Genomic DNA, 18,146 nt, shown 5'->3' with positions numbered 1-18,146 from the left:
TTCTCAAATTTCTCTGCCAAAAATGTAATGTTTAATGATTCACCATTCAAACTGTAATTTGACAAAAACTGAGAGCTAAAACTGAGGAGTCATGTGGCAATCCCATGGCATCCTAATATAATCTAAAATATCATCCTCTTCAGTGTCTTTAAATTAGGTCACACAATGTCTCATCTGTAAAGATTTCCAAAAATTTGCTGCGTCTTGAAATTTAAACAGACGAGTTAAATCCTAGTAGGACATATATACTCCATCTTTATACCAATCACCAATGGTCCGTATAACACGTGAGTGCCACTGCATCCCAAAACAGTGGGGTCATTCCAGAGAGACGCATATTTCTGTCCCTGATGTGCAAGCTTTAACATTTTATGTACCTTTGATCAAACCTTACATGAGTGAATAAAAACTGGGTTTGTTGTATCAATCTTTTGACAGAATATGTGTTTCGGTCAAACAGTGAACAAATATCAGTTTTAGTGTTAAACTATACTTGCCCATGCTTAGATTCCCTCTCTTTTATCTCCCTGCAAGAAATGTTTGAACAAATTGTCATAACTTTGAAAGATGTCTAGGGGAATTGGAATGGGAAGCATCACGACCAAAGAGTTAAACTGAGGGGCTGTAAACATTTTGATATTAATCTTGCCCCTCAATATTAGTTTAACCTTCTCCCACTTTAAAATTTGTTTTAATTTTTGACATCAGGTTAAAGTTTAGTAAAGGTAATGCTTCCAAATCCTGACTAAGTCTAAGCCCCAGATATTTTATATCTTTAGGTGTCCACCTCATTTAAGTTTTTTCTACAATATGTGGATAACAAGGAGGAGAAAATGATGTGGCCTCAGACTTGGTCCGATTTATTATATGACCTAAAATCCTTGAATAGGACAGCATAGTTTCATCAGATTCGTTAAGGATGTAAATGGATGAGTGATAAAGGCTAAAATGTAAAGAAATGTAAAGAATGTAAATAGGCTGTTTGTGTCCCTGTTGACCCCTATGTAACCCTTTAATGTTCTTATTTCCCCAATGCTTATTGTTAAAGTGTCTATGAAAATGCTGAACAAGGCCTGAGAGACCATCCCTGATAGGTCCTGCGTGATAAACCGAAAATGAGGTGAAATAATGCCATTGGTTATGACTGCACCCTTTTTTCCCTTTACTGTATTTTAATTAATTTAGTAAAATGTGGTCCAAATACAAAGCTTGATAAAGCTGAGAAAAGAAAGCCTTATTTAGCTTCATCGAATGCCTTTTCCCCATCAACAGAGATGACAACAACTGGCTCATCTTTTAACAGGCTGAGACAAAGTGCAACAGTTTTCTAATGTTGTCAGAGGAAGAACAGTTTTTCATAAAACCTGCCTGAATTTGATGTATAATGCTGGGAGAGAGTTGTTATAAGAATAGGGCCGGCACCTTAGTTCGTATCTCACAGTCCAGGTTCACCAAGCCGATTGGCCTATAATTTGATGGGTCCGAACAATCCCAATCTTTTTTTGGAATCAATATATAATGTTCTGTAATATAAGGGCATAATTTAAGGGCAGGGATAGTATTAGACAGGTCCTTCTTTTTAACTTGTCTAGCTAACACCTTCACAGTTTTCCCTCCTCTCTTGTAAAATTTTGGTTTTAACCTAAATAAGGAACATTTAACTTTTTTTGTTAGTTTCGTTTAACAGAAATTTAAATTAGAAATTTAAATTAGATTATATTTTAACCTGCACTTGCTTAGTCATTGAAATAGAATGGGAATAAAGAGATTGCTGGAGATGCATAAGGATGGTGACAGAATTTTAATAATTATGAACTGTGTAGTCCCAGTGAATTTATGGATAGATGGAAAACATTGGATTATTTGAGTGATATATATTTCTGAAGATTACCTTCGAAAAAAGACACCGACTGAGATCTAAAGATAAGTGGATTGTCTCTGAAGATCACTGTAAAAGTTCTGTAAGAAACTCAGCATTGTTCACTTTAATAATTTTCTAAAATGCAGATTAAAATTATTCTAAAACAAACCTTGGAGTGTGCATTTGGAAGTTTAAACTCTTAGAAATTTGTTTTCTCCAAAGCAAACACACTGATTGGCACGCATTTGCTTCTGTTGGTCTCTCCAAATGTGGCGACAGCACCTGCCTGTTCCTTCTGTTTGTCTGTGAGCGTCTTGTCATTTTTTCCTCTCTCCGTCTGCTTAATCTGAGTCTGTCTCTCTGTTTTCTTGGTGTTTGTTTTTTTCTTGATTGTTGGCAGTGTCTTTGGCTTTCTCTACAGCCTGTCTGCTTTCTGTTTGCTTTGTCCATTTTCTTTTTCTACATACAGGCTGCGAATCGGAATATCTAGAAATTAAATTATAACTATTCAATGACAGTGAAAGGTTGAGGTGCCACTATACAGCTTAAACCTAAAGCTGTATTGAATTGTCCGCTTGTGGACATTTTGTAGCGAATAACCCATTTTCTATGGATGTTTCAAATTTCACCTCTAATTTTTCGTCTGCTATGTTGTGTGGTAGAGGTTTGTTTTATGTTTTGATTAATATATCAGTTCATATCATTAGCATGAAATAGTAATGAATTAACAGTGAATTTTAAAAGTTAACCAAGATTAGTAGCATTAATTACCACTGTATTTTATGGCATATTTTTTGCCAAATATTTGACTAAATATTTATTTTTAATAATTTTTCAATGTTTCTGTGTTTTGTATTACTTGTATTATCTAACTAATTGCAACACTGGTGCAGCGTTGATGTTTGCTCCAAGTTCACTTTCTCTGGGTAAATCCAGGTCACACTTCATAATGAAACAGTTAACTTCCAGTTGCTGGAGCCAAAGTTGAGCCTTATATATTGCCAGGTCTCCCACTCGCACTCACCGGCCACTTTATTAGGTACACTCTGCTGGTACCGGGTTGGACCCCCCTTTGCCTTCAGAACTGCTTTAATCCTTCATGGCATAGATTCAACAAGCTACTGGAAGCATTCCTTAGAGAGTTTGGTCCATATTGACATGATATCATCACACAGATGCTGCAGATTTGTCGCCTGCACATCCATGATGTGAATCTCCCGTTCCACCACATCCCAAAGGTGCTTTATTGGAATGAGATCTGGTGACTATGGAGGCCATTTGAGTACAGTGAACTCATTGTCATGTTCAAGAAACCAGTCTGAGAGGATTCATGCTTTATGACATGGCGCGTTATCCTGCTGGAAGTAACCATCAGAAGATGGGTACACTGTGGTCAGAAAGGTATGGACATGGTCAACAACAATACTCAGGTAGGCTGTGGCGTTGACACGATGCTCAGTTAGTACTAAAGGGCCCAAAGTGTGCCAAGAAAATATCCCCCACACCATTACACCACCAGCTTGAACCGTTGATACAGGGCAGGATGGATCCATGCTTTCATGTTGTTGACGCCAAATTCTGACCCTACCATCTGAATGTTGCAGCAGAAATCGAGACTCATCAGACCAGGCAATGTTTTTCCAATCTTCTATTGTCCAATTTTGGTGAGCCTGTGCGAATTGTAGCCTCAGTTTCCTGTTCTTAGCTGACAGGAGTGGGACCCGGTGTGGTCTTCTGCTGCTGTAGTCCATCCGCCTCAAGGTTTGACGTGTTGTGCGTTCAGAGATGCTCTTCGGTATGTCTTGGTTGTAACAAGAGGTTATTTGAGTTTCTGTTGCCTTTCTATCACCTCGAACCAGTCTGGCCATTCTCCTCTGACCTCTGGCATCAACAAGGCATTTGTGCCCACAAAACTGCCGCTCACTGGATATTTTCTCTTTTTTGGACCCTTCTCTTTAAACCCTAGAGATGGTAGTGAGTGAAAATCCCAGTAGATCAGCAGTTTCTGAAATACTCACACCAGCCCGTCTGGCACCAACAACCATGCCTCGTTCAAAGTCATTTAAATCAGCTTTCTTCCCCATCCTGATGCTCGGTTTGAACTGCAGGAGATGGTCTTGACCATGTCTACATGCCTAAATGCATTGAGTTGCTGCCATGTGATTGGCTGATTAGAAATGTGCGTTAACGAGCAGTTGGACAGGTGTACCTAATAAAGTGGCCAGTGAGTGTATATTCAGGCCTTTGGAGAATTTAATGTTGTTTTGCTGTTTAATGAGGCTGTGCCACAAGTTTTGATATGAGCAATATGTCTTAGAATAGCTATTTGTTCAACTGTACCCCGAGCAAGTTTTCTTTTGCTCATTTGCATGTCTGAAGTTCAGAAAGGAAGGATCCAGGCAAATGGATTAAAATTGGAAGTTTGATAATCAAACATTCTGCAAGCCAAGTAGTCCAGGAAACGTAAATTCAAAGTACATGTATATGAGAACACATACAAATGCAAACACAAGCCCTATTAACGATAAAAGAGGAAACATAAATGATCAACAGAATGAAACTTAGGTGTGAAAAATTGGGCAAAGGTAATAAAAAACAATGTTCATGTGTTGTGGAATCAGAACAAATCAAAACAAATTAGTAAGTTGTGTAAGGGAGAAAACTGATTGTGAGGCAAAAAACTCCATGCAGTAAACCCAGTCCAACATATTTCCAGATAACATCCACATGACTAATTGGACTTATGTTCTGTAGAACAACATTTGAGAACAGTTTAATTTTTAACCGTACAGATCATCAATACTATTACATTTGTAACGAACTTTGTAACTGCTTTTCAAAGGTTATTACTTTACATCAAATGTTGTTGCTCTAATTGTGAAAACTTTTAACCCCTCATTTGGAAGTGCATACTAAACATAGTTTTTTATTCCATAATTTACAGTAGTTTATTCTGATAGGAAATAATTGATGGAGCTCTTAGAACTGGCAACTTTCCATCTGAATTATTGATTGCATTTTATTGTCTGGTTATCTTTTTGGTATTCACTGAAACCAGCTATAATGCAACCATTTTAAACTGGTTATCATATGATTTCATTGATGTAAAACTACATATCTCTGAAACCTGTTTAATGACTGGGTGATTGGTATGTAAGTTCAATCAAAGAAAACATGTTTGTGAAAATAACCCATATGTTAACTGTGCTCCCAGGGAAATATGAACCATTTACAAGAACACAAACCAGTAGATAATATGCGTTGATGGGATTGACAACAAGCAGCTAAGGTTAATGGCCTTCATACAAGACACTGCGTGATGTCAGTGACAGATTGCAAATGTTAAAAGATGCTTCAGTTGATCCCCGTTCCTCGGTGCCAAGAAGCGCTTCTCCCTTTTCTTTATATTTCTCTCTGTGTCTGTCTTATCTTATCTCATCCCACACGTTTTTTTCCCTCCTATCAGGCAAACATATGTGGACGCAGGCAGTCTGGTCATTGCATTAATAAAATCAGACAAAGTGAAATGTTAAAAACAGAGAGAATGGAAGAATGAGATTGGATGCAGAGCCTCAGATGTTGCCATGGAGCTACAAAAAAGCACTAATGTGGGTTTCAGTTCACTTTTATCTTTCTGTTTTTCTTCTTTTATTTCTGCTGTAGTTTTATGACCATGCTTTGTGCTGTTTGTGTTTGCATCTTTTGTTTTTCATTCTATTAACACCAACTAAAGTATGTGCATTTTAAGCTGTGGAGTGACTTTGTGGAACTGCTTGGATAGAGAGATCAAGCACACTACAAACATAAATATCTTTTTTTTTTTAAAGTATAAAAAAAACATTTCTAAATAGATATATTTTAGATAGGAAGTTGGAGGATATATGTAAATAATATAGGACATCACAAGATAAAGTAGGTATACATATACTGAATTGTGTTTTGTTAAATGAAATGGATGCAGTATCCAGTCTTCATTGACAGTGTTACATATAAATATACACATGATTTGACCTGATCTTTTAAAAATTACTTCCCTTGGATCAAACATTTGTTTTGGCTGTGCTCCAAGAATATTATTTGTTACAGTGCCATATGAAGAATTTACCAGAGGGGCAACCAGAAATCTGTTAGGGGGTCCCTGCTGGTCCCTGCTGTTTGGGATTGATAAAGGAGAGCAGATCCTAGGCAAACATATTTCCTATTGTGTTTCCAGCAGATTTCTTTTATTTTTGCTTCATTGTCACATTTAAATGTTTTAGGTGATCAAAAAAGAGAAGGTATAATACATGAGTAAATACAAAAAGCAGTTTTCAATTGATTCCTGTGACATTTAACCAATGAATAAAAGCTATCTAAATCATCATGGCCCAATGTGAAAAATAAATGGTGCCAGTTGTTAATCTATGAACCAGTCACACCTAGTACCAGACCTGTATAGCCAAAAAATATACTTAAACATAACCTGTATGACAACATGCGTAGACTTATAGATCTCAAAAACCAAAACATCTTGGTTAGATCTAAACAAAATTCAAGTATCTTCCCCAGGAGTGGCCGAAGTACCAAAATTACTGTGATCCAGGAGGTCACAATAAAAACCCACAGCAACATCTGTAGCACTGCAGACCTTTCTTGCCTTGACTAAGATCACTGCCCATGCTTAGACAAGAAGAAAGAGATGTATCAATATCTGGGTACTTCAGCTTTCTCACACAGTCCAAAATTGTAACTCTTAGGTTAATAGGTTATTCTAAATTGCCCTTTGTGATGAATGTATGTGTGCATGGTTGTCTGTCCTGTGTGTATGTATGTTGCCTCGTGATCGACTGGCGACCTGTCTAGAGTTTAACCTGCCTCTTGGCCAATGACAATCAACAATCATTGGCCAACAAAGACCAGACCCCCTGCGACCTTGCAAGGATAAGTGGGTACAGGAAATGGATGGATGGATCTTTGTCCGATGCAAACATTTGTTTGAAGATCTGAAAAAAAAAAAAAAATAGAAAAGAAAAGAAAAGAAAAAATATGTTACTGGCCAAAACGTTTTACCAACTCTACACATATAGAGGATATCTGCATGGTCTTTCATTGACCGAGCCCCGTTCTGGCCTGCACACACACACACACACACACACACACACACACACACACACACACACACACACACACCAGCAGTCTTTAAAGTGTGTTGGACAAAATCTAAAGTCAAGCATGAATACAGAGGATGACAGGCCAATTATCAGAGGCACTCTCTGTTGTGCATCTCCTCTTCTAACAGGAAGCAGATGTGAGAATCCTGTCACTTTCACTAAAGCTGATGCAGTGACTGGGACCGACAACAAGAGGCACAGCTTCCACGAAGTATTGAGACAGACAGAGTTATCTAACTAGTATTGTCATAGAGTTTACCTTGTAGGTTGTCACTTTTCAAGCTTTGAAATATCCACTGTTAAAGTGTGAGGATATTTCACAAAAGCTGAAATCCAAACTATCCAAACTTATTATTTCCTTCTTGGGGCTTTAAATGTACTTTATTAGGTTCCATTTTACACCTGCTCAGTTTTGTTGACAGCAAGTATCCTAAAATGATTGAATGAGTCCTAACAAAGAGCTTGTGTTTGCTTTGCAGGTGAACGTAGTGCCAGCTTGCGTCAGAGCATTGACCCAGATGCTGTACTGTCCATACTGCCGTGGCATGCCTGGGCTGAAACCCTGTCATAGTTATTGTTACAACGTTATGAGGGGCTGTCTCGCAAACCAGGCAGATTTGGATGCTGAATGGAACTTGTTCATTGGTAAGATTCAAATTAATTGCACTTCTGCCTGTTTCTCTGTTTCTTCATTTTGTAATTTTCTGTTTCTTTGTTTGCAAACCTGAGCTTTTATTTTAAAGTGTGCATGTTTCTTTGTCTGTATCCGGAGTCATGGAGGGAATTGGGAGAATGTGCTCTGTTGAATTCAGGTTTAGAGGATTTGCAGAGACAAAACTGAAATCTTATTTGTGCAAACATTTTCTTTTTTTTTCCTGCCTGAAATGTTGTTTGCTATTGCTGAAACCCTGGCATGGTGTTTAAAGCTGTGGTCCCTGCTGTTTGGGATTGATAAAGGAGAGCAGATCCTAGGCAAACACATTTTCTATAGCATTTCAAGCTGAGCTTGGTGAGTAATATAGCACTTCGCTTCAGTTGTAAGTAGCTGGCTGCTGTAAGCCCTCCCGTTAAATGGATAGCAGGGATGCACATAGAGTGCTCCCTCTGGATCCTTTGTAGACCAGTGCTTTATTTGTTATGTACCCCAATCTCATCCTCCCACCCACACCCATGCCTTTTTTTTTTTTAAATGGGGCAACCATATCCCTAAAGACTGTGTGTCAAGTGAAGTACACTTCTAAGCTTTTGGCTGCTTTGTGACAGGGTCTGTCGTTTGAAAAGCCGTTAGATCACTCACCGTTTGTTCTCCTCAATGGCAAGTCTGAAGTCTCAGAACAACACGGATCCTTGTGGACAGAATGAGATGTCTCACAGCTTTATGACATGTGTTAAAAAGTTAGTGTCTTGTTTGGTGTTGAAGAAGCAAATCTATTGTAACAAAGGGAGGATGTGCCTGACAGTAATAGGAAAAGCTGTTATTGCAATTGAATGATGGTGTTGCCAAAATACCCTAGAGATACAGAAAAAAATGTTTTTTATTCATTTTGAATGTTTTTTTATGGTGGGTTTTTGCCATTTACTGAATAATAGGTTGTCAAATGCATCACAGATTTAAATGTGAAGTTTGGAGAATATTTACTTTTACCCTAAATAACAAGATTTTGTTGTGAGTTGACATTTTCTATTCATTACCAGTTGCTAAAGAATTTCGATTTGCTTACAACACGGCTCAGAAGGGTTATTGATTTCCCTTTCACAGACAACCTCCAAATGCATCACAGGTCAGTTCTTACCACTGAAGCACATCTTTGCATTATAGAAATTTATGGATCCAGCATGTACACTGTCTATCAATGTCATCTCTTAAATCATCACATATTGAAGATTTTATAATATACAAAACTTTATTTTTTATTAAGACCTCCTGTAATCGTCTACCAAAGGACAATGCTTTTGCTTAAATGTCAATATAGATAATGATGAAGAGAACGTTGTTTCTTCTTTTTTTTTTTCATTTTGAAATATAACACAAGTAATACAATTCAATGCAATTTTTTACCCCTATTTACATCTTAAGAAGTGTATGACCTAACTGTTTTGTTGCATGATTTCAACATGTTAAAAAAGAAAAATTATAATTAAATGTCTACATACGATTACAGGTCAATGAGCAACTAGTGATAAGCAAATTATATATATTTTATAAAATTTGCTTATTTTCAAGATATTCCACTTTATTACTACTATTGTTTGAGTCTCATCTATTGTAAGTTTTGACAATAAATGACAGTGAACATCAATTTTCTAGGGTAGAACATCAATTTTCTAATGTAACTTCAACAAATAAAGAGTCTTTCTTTACACTTAATAATGAACAATATACATAAACTGAACTTGAAGTGTAACATCAAAGCAGCTGAAGCAAATCGCACAGATACCCAGAGAATACATTGCAGTCTGGTGTGAAAAATGTCACTGTCTGCCTGCAACGGTTGCCTAAACTGTAAACCCAACAGAATTAGTTTCCAATTATTTTTTTTTTCCTTACTGCAATTTTTCTGTTGTTAAATTTTAGTTTTACACTGTAAGAACATTATCTAACTTAAAATATAATTGGTCTAATGTGTTCTACCTACAGTGGATCATCTACCAACAGTGATCTTTCTTTCTTTTTGACAACTATCAATATTTTGCTCCCTGGGCAACTGTCTCCAGAACAGTCTTCTCTACTCCACCATGGGCCAACTGAGTTTTAGAAAGCTGCTTTAATGTTCTAACAACACTTCCTAGAACACTCACAGCTTTGTCCTTGATTTCTAAAGATCTATCTGACTTGTCTCATTTAGCCAGTCAAAAATAGAAATTCAGTAAGTACACATCTCCATTGGCTAATAATCTCAGCACTAGGAGTTTCTGATATTTTGGCTCTCATCATGTTTTCTTTGTGGTTTCAATTAATAAGATGTGAACAAAATTTACAGAACTCAATGAAAAAGCTATTCTCCTGCTTCATAAACTAAGCTTTTTGGTTTGAACTTATAGTAACGTGCTGTGGTATTCTCAGATCTCTCCCACATGACCCTCGGTTAATGCTTAAATAAACATGTTGACTTGCTGTTCAGTCCATACCTGGATCAGAATCTGTACTTTGAAAATAACTGAATAATAACAGTCCAATGTGGAGAGGGACCTAACATTGAAATAAACACCCAGTAAGTAGGCTACCATATGATTGAACCAAAATGCTTTTGGTACAGAAAGGCAACATCAAGAGTTCTTCCAGGACAGGATATCCAGAAGTCCAACTGCAAACTTAAAACATAAATCCAATGGAAGGGAGAAAAGTGCGCTGTGCACAAAACTGGCAGAGAACAGGTTGCTATGACATGATACCAGCTCAATCTGACAGAGAATGAAGAAAACAGTGAAGCCAATTTAAATTGAGAGAGGTGACTTAAACAGGTGAGAGCAGAAGGTGATGTGACATTCTAGAGTCAAGATGTGGATATAACTAAACATTTTCACATGTTCTTCTAGGTGTGGAATTAGATTCAGCTATTGTAAGTTATCTTGTTAGGAATGGTGCAACTGGAGCCCTGTTAGTAACATTCTTATTTTGGGTAAATGCTTGAAGGTCAGAGTTGCAACTTTGCTGATTGAAACTACGGGAAAGGATTCCCACAGCTGTTTTTGATGCACATTTACCTGTCATTTCGTAATGAAATTATTTCCATGAATCATGGATCACCTACCTTTTGTGAAACAAAATTGTGCTGCAGTTGTGCTGTCTTGTGACATAGCTGTCACTTTGCAGAGATGACATCATCAGGACAAAGTCGAATGTGCAACAGAGACATGTTTTTCTCTTCATATTTATTTATTTACAATATCTGAGGCTGACAATATCAGAACACACTGATTGGCAAGGCAAACTATTCCACCTTGTCTCAATGATATATTTAAAAATTCAGCTGATAGTCATAGTATCATATAGAAATGGGTATACAGGTGCCTTCTTTCCAGATTAATATGCTGTTTATAGCTATTAATACCGAGAGAGAGATTCATGACCAACTGTTTTGTTGAAAAATCCAAGTAGTTGAAGGGATAAGTACCACATGGTTCCTGCTCCTGTTTTTTGCTTTAGTAACTCTGTTTCGGTTATGTTTAGCCATTAAAGTGATTGCTTATTTTAAAACATTCAAAGAAGCAAGTAAAAGATGAAAATGTAATTAAAGCTTGAAAAATATTATTGAAAAATGTATTTTGACCTAACTTGTTGTAATTTGTTTTGCACAATGTAGAAACGCTGAAATAAATGCAGAATGGATTTAGCATGCAGAGAAGGTACCTATTGGATGGATTTAAATGTGCATCTCAAATGATAAACTGAATGGTATGATAACAGCATGACTGGGTGGCTGTTTGTTGTTTGTAAAGAGTAGTACTAGTACTACTCTTTACAAACAGTAAAGAGTAGTACTCTAATTACTTTTGTTACTAGTACCACTAGTACCAACTGCTACTACCATTACTACTGCTGCTGCTGCAACTACTATTTCTGCATTTTGTCAATGAGGTGCTTACATTGTTAGAAAGTACTCAACAGGAAGAAAAGACATCAGACAATGATATACATTCATGCCTTCAAAGCTGGAAATTTGCCAGAATTAGTGCAAGGGAGTGCCAAACTCAGTTTAACTTTGCCAATGTAAGTACCGTAATAAACCGCCCTATATTTAGTACTACGTAATACTGCCAAAAATGCCAATAATGCCAAAAAAAGAGACCTTCAATAAGCAATCTAATGCTTATTTATTTGCTCACACATAATGAAGCATGGTCCAATAACATTTAGAACACCCAGCAAGGTGCATATAACTTATGCACTTTAAATACTAATCTATCAATGTCAGGCACGTATATCTATTTTTATTTTAAAATGTCTTTGTTGAACACTGCACTGTGACAGTTTAACCACAAAAGGGAGAGCTGGACCAAAACCCCTGTTTTTATACCTGCTGGTTTATTAAAATAACTGAAACTGTAGTCAATAAAGCCATTGGATTTCAATGTCTGCTCTCTGTTAAGTGGAAGTGTCTGCTGTAGTTACTGTAAAGAATCCAGGAAAAAGACAAATCCTTCTTTGAAACTAACAAAATGTAACAAGCTGACTTGTTAACACTACTTTACTTTGAATTAAATTGCTGTGTAATGATTGGCAGTGGTAATCTAAGTTACAGAACGTAAGCAAAATAGGAAGCATGCCTGCCTTAGTTCGGTTCTCTTCCTATAGGGACTGATACAAATGCAGGTATGCCATAATACCGACAAAGAAAGTAAAAATGCTGTCCAAGTTTTTCTTGACTTCATGTGTTAATATTGTTTCAAAAACTCTGGTCTTACTTTTAAATTTTGAAATGTTGAGATCTATTAATGTATTTTTTTGTAACCCTGTATCAATAGGAACATTTTAAATATGAATTCTTTACTAATGTGCAATCATTTGGAGTGCTGCTGATTCATACATATGAAAATCCATCAACATCTATTTTTTTTGTCGAAATTATTAACGAAGATTACAAAACTTCTCCTCCAATGTTCTATTTGTGCAGAGTCCTATCCCTGCAGTGCTTATGTTTTTACCTTCAATTTTGTCAGGAGCTCAGCTCCAGTCATTGGCTGACTCTGTCGGTGCTACTGCATCAAAATATCTGAAGCGGATGGATTGTCTGATTACTACAGAATAAGCTGGGGGTAGAAACGCCCTTAGCGTTTTCTAAGCACAAAGCAGTCTAAATGATAAAAGTACTTAAGATTAAGAAATGATAAACAGAGGTCTTGACGTTGTGTAAGTTTCATTATGAACCTTAGCAGCAGAGCACAGGAGAGCAGCAGAGATTGACCTGGGGGCTGCTGGTGAACTCTAATTTATTAGTTTTTTAAGCCCTTTCATGCTCTCTCAGAAGTTACACAAGTTGTCTGGCTGCTAGGTCTACCCGTGTTTTCAGTTTTATCATATTTGACATTCTGGAAAACGGGCACTTGTCATTTGTAAATATATAAATAATAGGAGCTAAATATTATTTTTATTTATGACTCAGGAAGTGGACCTTTAAACATATAATTCATACTTTGAAGTGCAAAACTATTTTATATTTCATTTTGTGGGATGTAAAATATGAAAACATTTTGTAAAAAGTAAAAAACGGAAAGAAATCTTGTTTTTAATAGTCAATAATTAAGAAGTTGATAAATTAACTGAAAAAACAATTACTGGCTGTGGCAGCCCTAATTATTTGTCAGAAGTTTTGAATTTGCACCATGTTATATCAACTTGAGTTTGCATCCAATAACAAATATTGTACGTAGATACCAACCAAGGATAAAAATGAATGAAAATGGTTGGTTAGCCAGATTTTTAACTGTGTGAGAATGGAAATAAATTCTGGTTATACTGTTGACCTTGCAAGCATTTGTTTTAAGCAACCAAGGTATTTTCTCCTACAGCTTAGACCTAGAAGGTCAGGCGTAAGAGTGTGGTGGTCGATGTCGCTTTGACATACTGCTAAATAAAGAAAACAGTGTTTCTTTCAAGGATTTCCAATGCATCAAATACTCTATCATTACCAGAGTGAAGCCTAATGTTGGTCTAACACAAGATGTACAGGTCCTTCTCAAAAAATTAGCATATTGTGATGAAGTTCATTATTTTCTATAATGTAATGATGAAAATTTAATATTCATATATTTTAGATTCATTGTCTTAATACGGATGATTGTGGCATACAGCTCATGAAAACCCAAAATTCCTATCTCACAAAATTAGCATAGTTCATCCGACCAATAAAAGAAAAGTGTTTTTAATACAAAAAACGTTTACCTTCAAATAATCATGTACAGTTATGCACTCAATACTTGGTCGGGAATCCTTTGGCAGAAATTACTGCTTCAATGCGGCGTGGCATGGAGGCAATCAGCCTGTGACACTGCTGAGGTCTTATGGAGGCCCAGGATGCTTTGATAGCGGCCTTTAGCTCATCCAGAGTGTTGGGTCTTGAGTCTCTCAACGTTCTCTTCACCATATCCCACAGATTCTCTATGGGGTTCAGGTCAGGAGAGTTGGCAGGCCAATTGAGCACAGTGATACCATGGTCAGTAAACCATTTACCAGTGGTTTTGGCACTGTGAGCAGGTGCCAGGTCGTGCTGAAAAATGAAATCTTCATCTCCATAAAGCTTTTCAGCAGATGGAAGCATGAAGTGCTCCAAAATCTCCTGATAGCTAGCTGCATTGACCCTGCCCTTGATAAAACACAGTGGACCAACACCAGCAGCTGACACGGCACCCCAGACCATCACTGACTGTGGGTACTTGACACTGGACTTCTGGCATTTTGGCATTTCCTTCTCCCCAGTCTTCCTCCAGACTCTGGCACCTTGATTTCCGAATGACATGCAGAATTTGCTTTCATCCAAAAAAAGTACTTTGGACCACTGAGCAACAGTCCAGTGCTGCTTCTCTGTAGCCCAGGTCTGGGGAATGCGGCACCTGTAGCCCATTTCCTGCACACGCCTGTGCACGGTGGCTCTGGATGTTTCTACTCCAGACTCAGTCCACTGCTTCCGCAGGTCCCCCAAGGTCTGGAATCGGCCCTTCTCCACAATCTTCCTCAGGGTCCGGTCACCTCTTCTCGTTGTGCAGCGTTTTCTGCCACACTTTTTCCTTCCCACAGACTTCCCACTGAGGTGCCTTGATACAGCACTCTGGGAACAGCCTATTCGTTCAGAAATTTCTTTCTGTGTCTTACCCTCTTGCTTGAGGGTGTCAATAGTGGCCTTCTGGACAGCAGTCAGGTCGGCAGTCTTACCCATGATTGGGGTTTTGAGTGATGAACCAGACTGGGAGTTTTAAAGGCCTCAGGAATCTTTTGCAGGTGTTTAGAGTTAACTCGTTGATTCAGATGATTAGGTTCATAGCTCGTTTAGAGACCCTTTTAATGATATGCTAATTTTGTGAGATAGGAATTTTGGGTTTTCATGAGCTTTATGCCAAAATCATCCGTATTAAGACAATAAAAGACCTGAAATATTTCAGTTAGTGTGCAATTAATCTAAAATATATGAATGTTAAATTTTCATCATGACATTATGGAAAATAATGAACTTTATCACAATATGCTAATTTTTTGAGAAGGACCTGTAGTGTGTGCTGTGCTGGGGTGAGGTGCAGAGTGCACTCTCACAAATCACATCCAAGTTTGTTACTGGTTGCAGCGAGACTCAAAAGATATGGAGGAAGTAGCTTGGGTTCCCCAGCTGCAGAACTGAATGGAGAATGTTTCTGTCAACCAATTTCTTAAAAGCCCAGGCAGCCCATTTACCGATAAGGATTGGAACTTGGAGCTGCTAAAAGTTGTTGGTTTTTTAATGTCCAGAGTTAGGAGAATTCCGGCTTGTTTTGGGCTAGTTCAGGAGTTCCCTTTTATGGCGTGACCACTTTCAGGTCTATACTTAAGGCAAAGAAGGCATCAATTTGGCAGTTCTGTTGATAGGAATTGAACTGAAATTCTTGAAAATATAAACTAACTTCTCTATGCTGATCACACAGAGGATTTTGGATTTTTCATTCAAAGATAATGAGAGCAATTCCCCCAAACCTTACCTCTTGTTGAAGCAAAAAAACATCAGCCATGCAAGAGCAAACAGGTAATCTGTTTTTATTCTGATAAATGCATCTTAACTCTCAGGTTCATTGAAATAAACAAAGCTAAACACTAAATATGTATTTGCAAGATCACCATGATGCATCTTGTTGTGGTGGAGAGGTATTTTTACAGCCGGACAGAAGACCAAAGTGCTGAAACCGGAAAGCAAAAATATTTATTGGTTTCACCAATAGAAATGGTGGTAAGGGCAGCAGGGAGACAAATATACTGTAACTGTCGCTTTAACCAAAAATTTTAGAGATAATATCAATTGGTAAATGATTTTAATCTGGATGATGTTTGATGTCTATCCATGTCTGTTTTATTTTATATTTTTTGTGTTACCTTTTGTGAAAGCTTTAATGAAACAACTTTTGTCAGTTGCGTCATTAATCATTTCTCTGTTTAAATATTAACAAAGGTGTTAAATGACATTAAAAAATTTAAATTTAAATTGATTAATGGTACATTAAAACTATTAAATAAGTAAAACAAAACACAATATTTTGACATCAAGCTGCAAATCATTCTGCCAATGTGTTTAGTTGGTTAATTAACCATGGAAAACATCAGCTTTTTAGGCCCCCCAAAATTTTTTTTAAAAAGCAGAACACCAGAAAAAAGAAAGAATATTCCGAGCAATAAAGCATGAATACATTTAGTTGGTGTTTATTTTGCTCTTCCAATATCCTGAAAATCAGTTTTAAAAAAACTTACAAATTACCATAAAATTCAGATTGAAACATTATTTCAAACTTGATTTTCAGATTATTTATAGCTGACTGTTATCAAATCAGTCATGAGCAAATGAGCAAAAAAAGTTTGGCTGATTTTAAGACAATTAACTCTTCACTTTTCTGAGCATATGTCCATCCAAATCAAAATAAGTTTCAGAAAACATAAATTATAATTATATTACATCAGCAGGCAGCATAATTGTAGCAGCAGCAGAAATTGTGTTGACATGTCTGTTTTAAATTAAACAATTAGATGTTGTGTTTTAAAATATGTAAAGTTTTATTTTAATTGGCAGAATTCTTGAAAACTTTTGTATTTTTGCTGTAGGTTAGTTATCATACCAGACTCTCATAGCACATCATGCCTAGTGTACACAAATACACAACCTCCAAATGTTTGTGTGTGTGTGATTCTCCGTGATTAGATGTGTCAAGGTGTTGTCACAGAGTGCTGCGCCAAGTCAAAATTATTCAAAGTTCAGCACAGTGTGCATGCACCTTATGTTCGCCCTTGTGCTGCACGCAGCTCAGTGCAGCACAAATCCAATCTCCCATTGCACAACACGTTGAAAAGAACAGATCTGGATGCAGACCACAGCATTCAACATATTCAGTGCTAGAGCAAATTTAGAATAGATTAGGTGTTATACCAATCAACAAAGGTCTGACGTTCCATCCCAATTATATAGGAGTCCCTAACTGGTTCAAAATAACATTAAAAAAAACCACATGCACAAAAGTAATGGCATAAACATTTTAATATCAATATTTAAAGCTGTAGCATTTATAATCATTAACTAAATATAAGGTAAGAGGTTTCCTTATTCATGACATCTCTGTAACAGTGAAGTAGTAAAGGCCTTCGGAGTACCTTATATATAAAGCTATTCTTAAAAAGAAGAATGATTATAGCATCAATGCAATACATTTAAAAGAACAGTCAGTGTGGGGTAATTTACGCTATGTAAAGGTTACTGTAATGACTTCATGCCTTCTAGGCTGAATAAAAGACACAGTGTCAATGAACGGTGAAGGAAAACCTGAGAAAGGTGTGAGTTACCTACTTGAAGTAGCGTTGAGTGATTTTAGCTCCCCCGACTTTGAGTATGTGTGTGTGGGTGGGTGTTAAAATATTCAGGAGGGGAATTCATGCTTTGGCCACAGGACGATACCAGGCAATCATTCATCTGCCATCATGACAAATTTACCTAGTACTGCTTCATGACAGACACATCATTATCATTTTTCTTGTCAGCACCTAGTTAAAATGCCCTTAGAGAGACAGAGAAAGAGGACTCGTGTTGTTAGTCAAACAGTACTCTACTTTTTCAGGCTTACATCATGATCAACACTACGTTTGACAGGCAAATGACATCAGTGTAACATCATAATCTAAATGCAATGTTGGCCACCTACAAATCTGTTAAAATGTTCCAATTGCTCAGAATTTCTCTGCTCAAATGGGAAATACAGGTCCTATATTGTGATAAAGTTAATTATTTTCCATAATGTAATGATGAAAATTTAACATTCATATATTTTAGATTCATTGCACACTAACTGAAATATTTCAGGTCTTTTATTGTCTTAATACGGATGATTGTGGCATACAGCTCATGAAAACCCAAAATTCCTATCTCACAAAATTAGCATATTTCATCCGACCAATAAAAGAAAAGTGTTTTTAATAC

The 18,146-nt window shown here is 36.9% G+C and overlaps 1 protein-coding gene across 3 annotated transcripts in view; it reads left to right on the top strand.

Annotated features, from left to right (window-relative positions):
- The window catches only part of gpc6a (glypican 6a), a 225,220-nt gene that overhangs the window by 123,424 nt on the left and 83,650 nt on the right, over nucleotides 1-18,146 (top strand). For all 3 annotated transcript variants that reach the window (XM_047363179.1, XM_047363178.1, XM_047363177.1), the window contains exon 5: nucleotides 7,491-7,656. In XM_047363179.1, coding sequence (XP_047219135.1) covers nucleotides 7,491-7,656 — 166 coding nt within the window. The remainder of the gene's footprint in view (nucleotides 1-7,490; nucleotides 7,657-18,146) is intronic.

This window comes from Girardinichthys multiradiatus, chromosome 4 (assembly GCF_021462225.1).
Source record: "Girardinichthys multiradiatus isolate DD_20200921_A chromosome 4, DD_fGirMul_XY1, whole genome shotgun sequence".
Lineage (NCBI taxonomy): Eukaryota > Metazoa > Chordata > Actinopteri > Cyprinodontiformes > Goodeidae > Girardinichthys > Girardinichthys multiradiatus.
The sequence above is the reverse complement of the archived record's forward strand: the minus strand, read 5'-3'. Positions and strand labels throughout refer to the sequence as shown.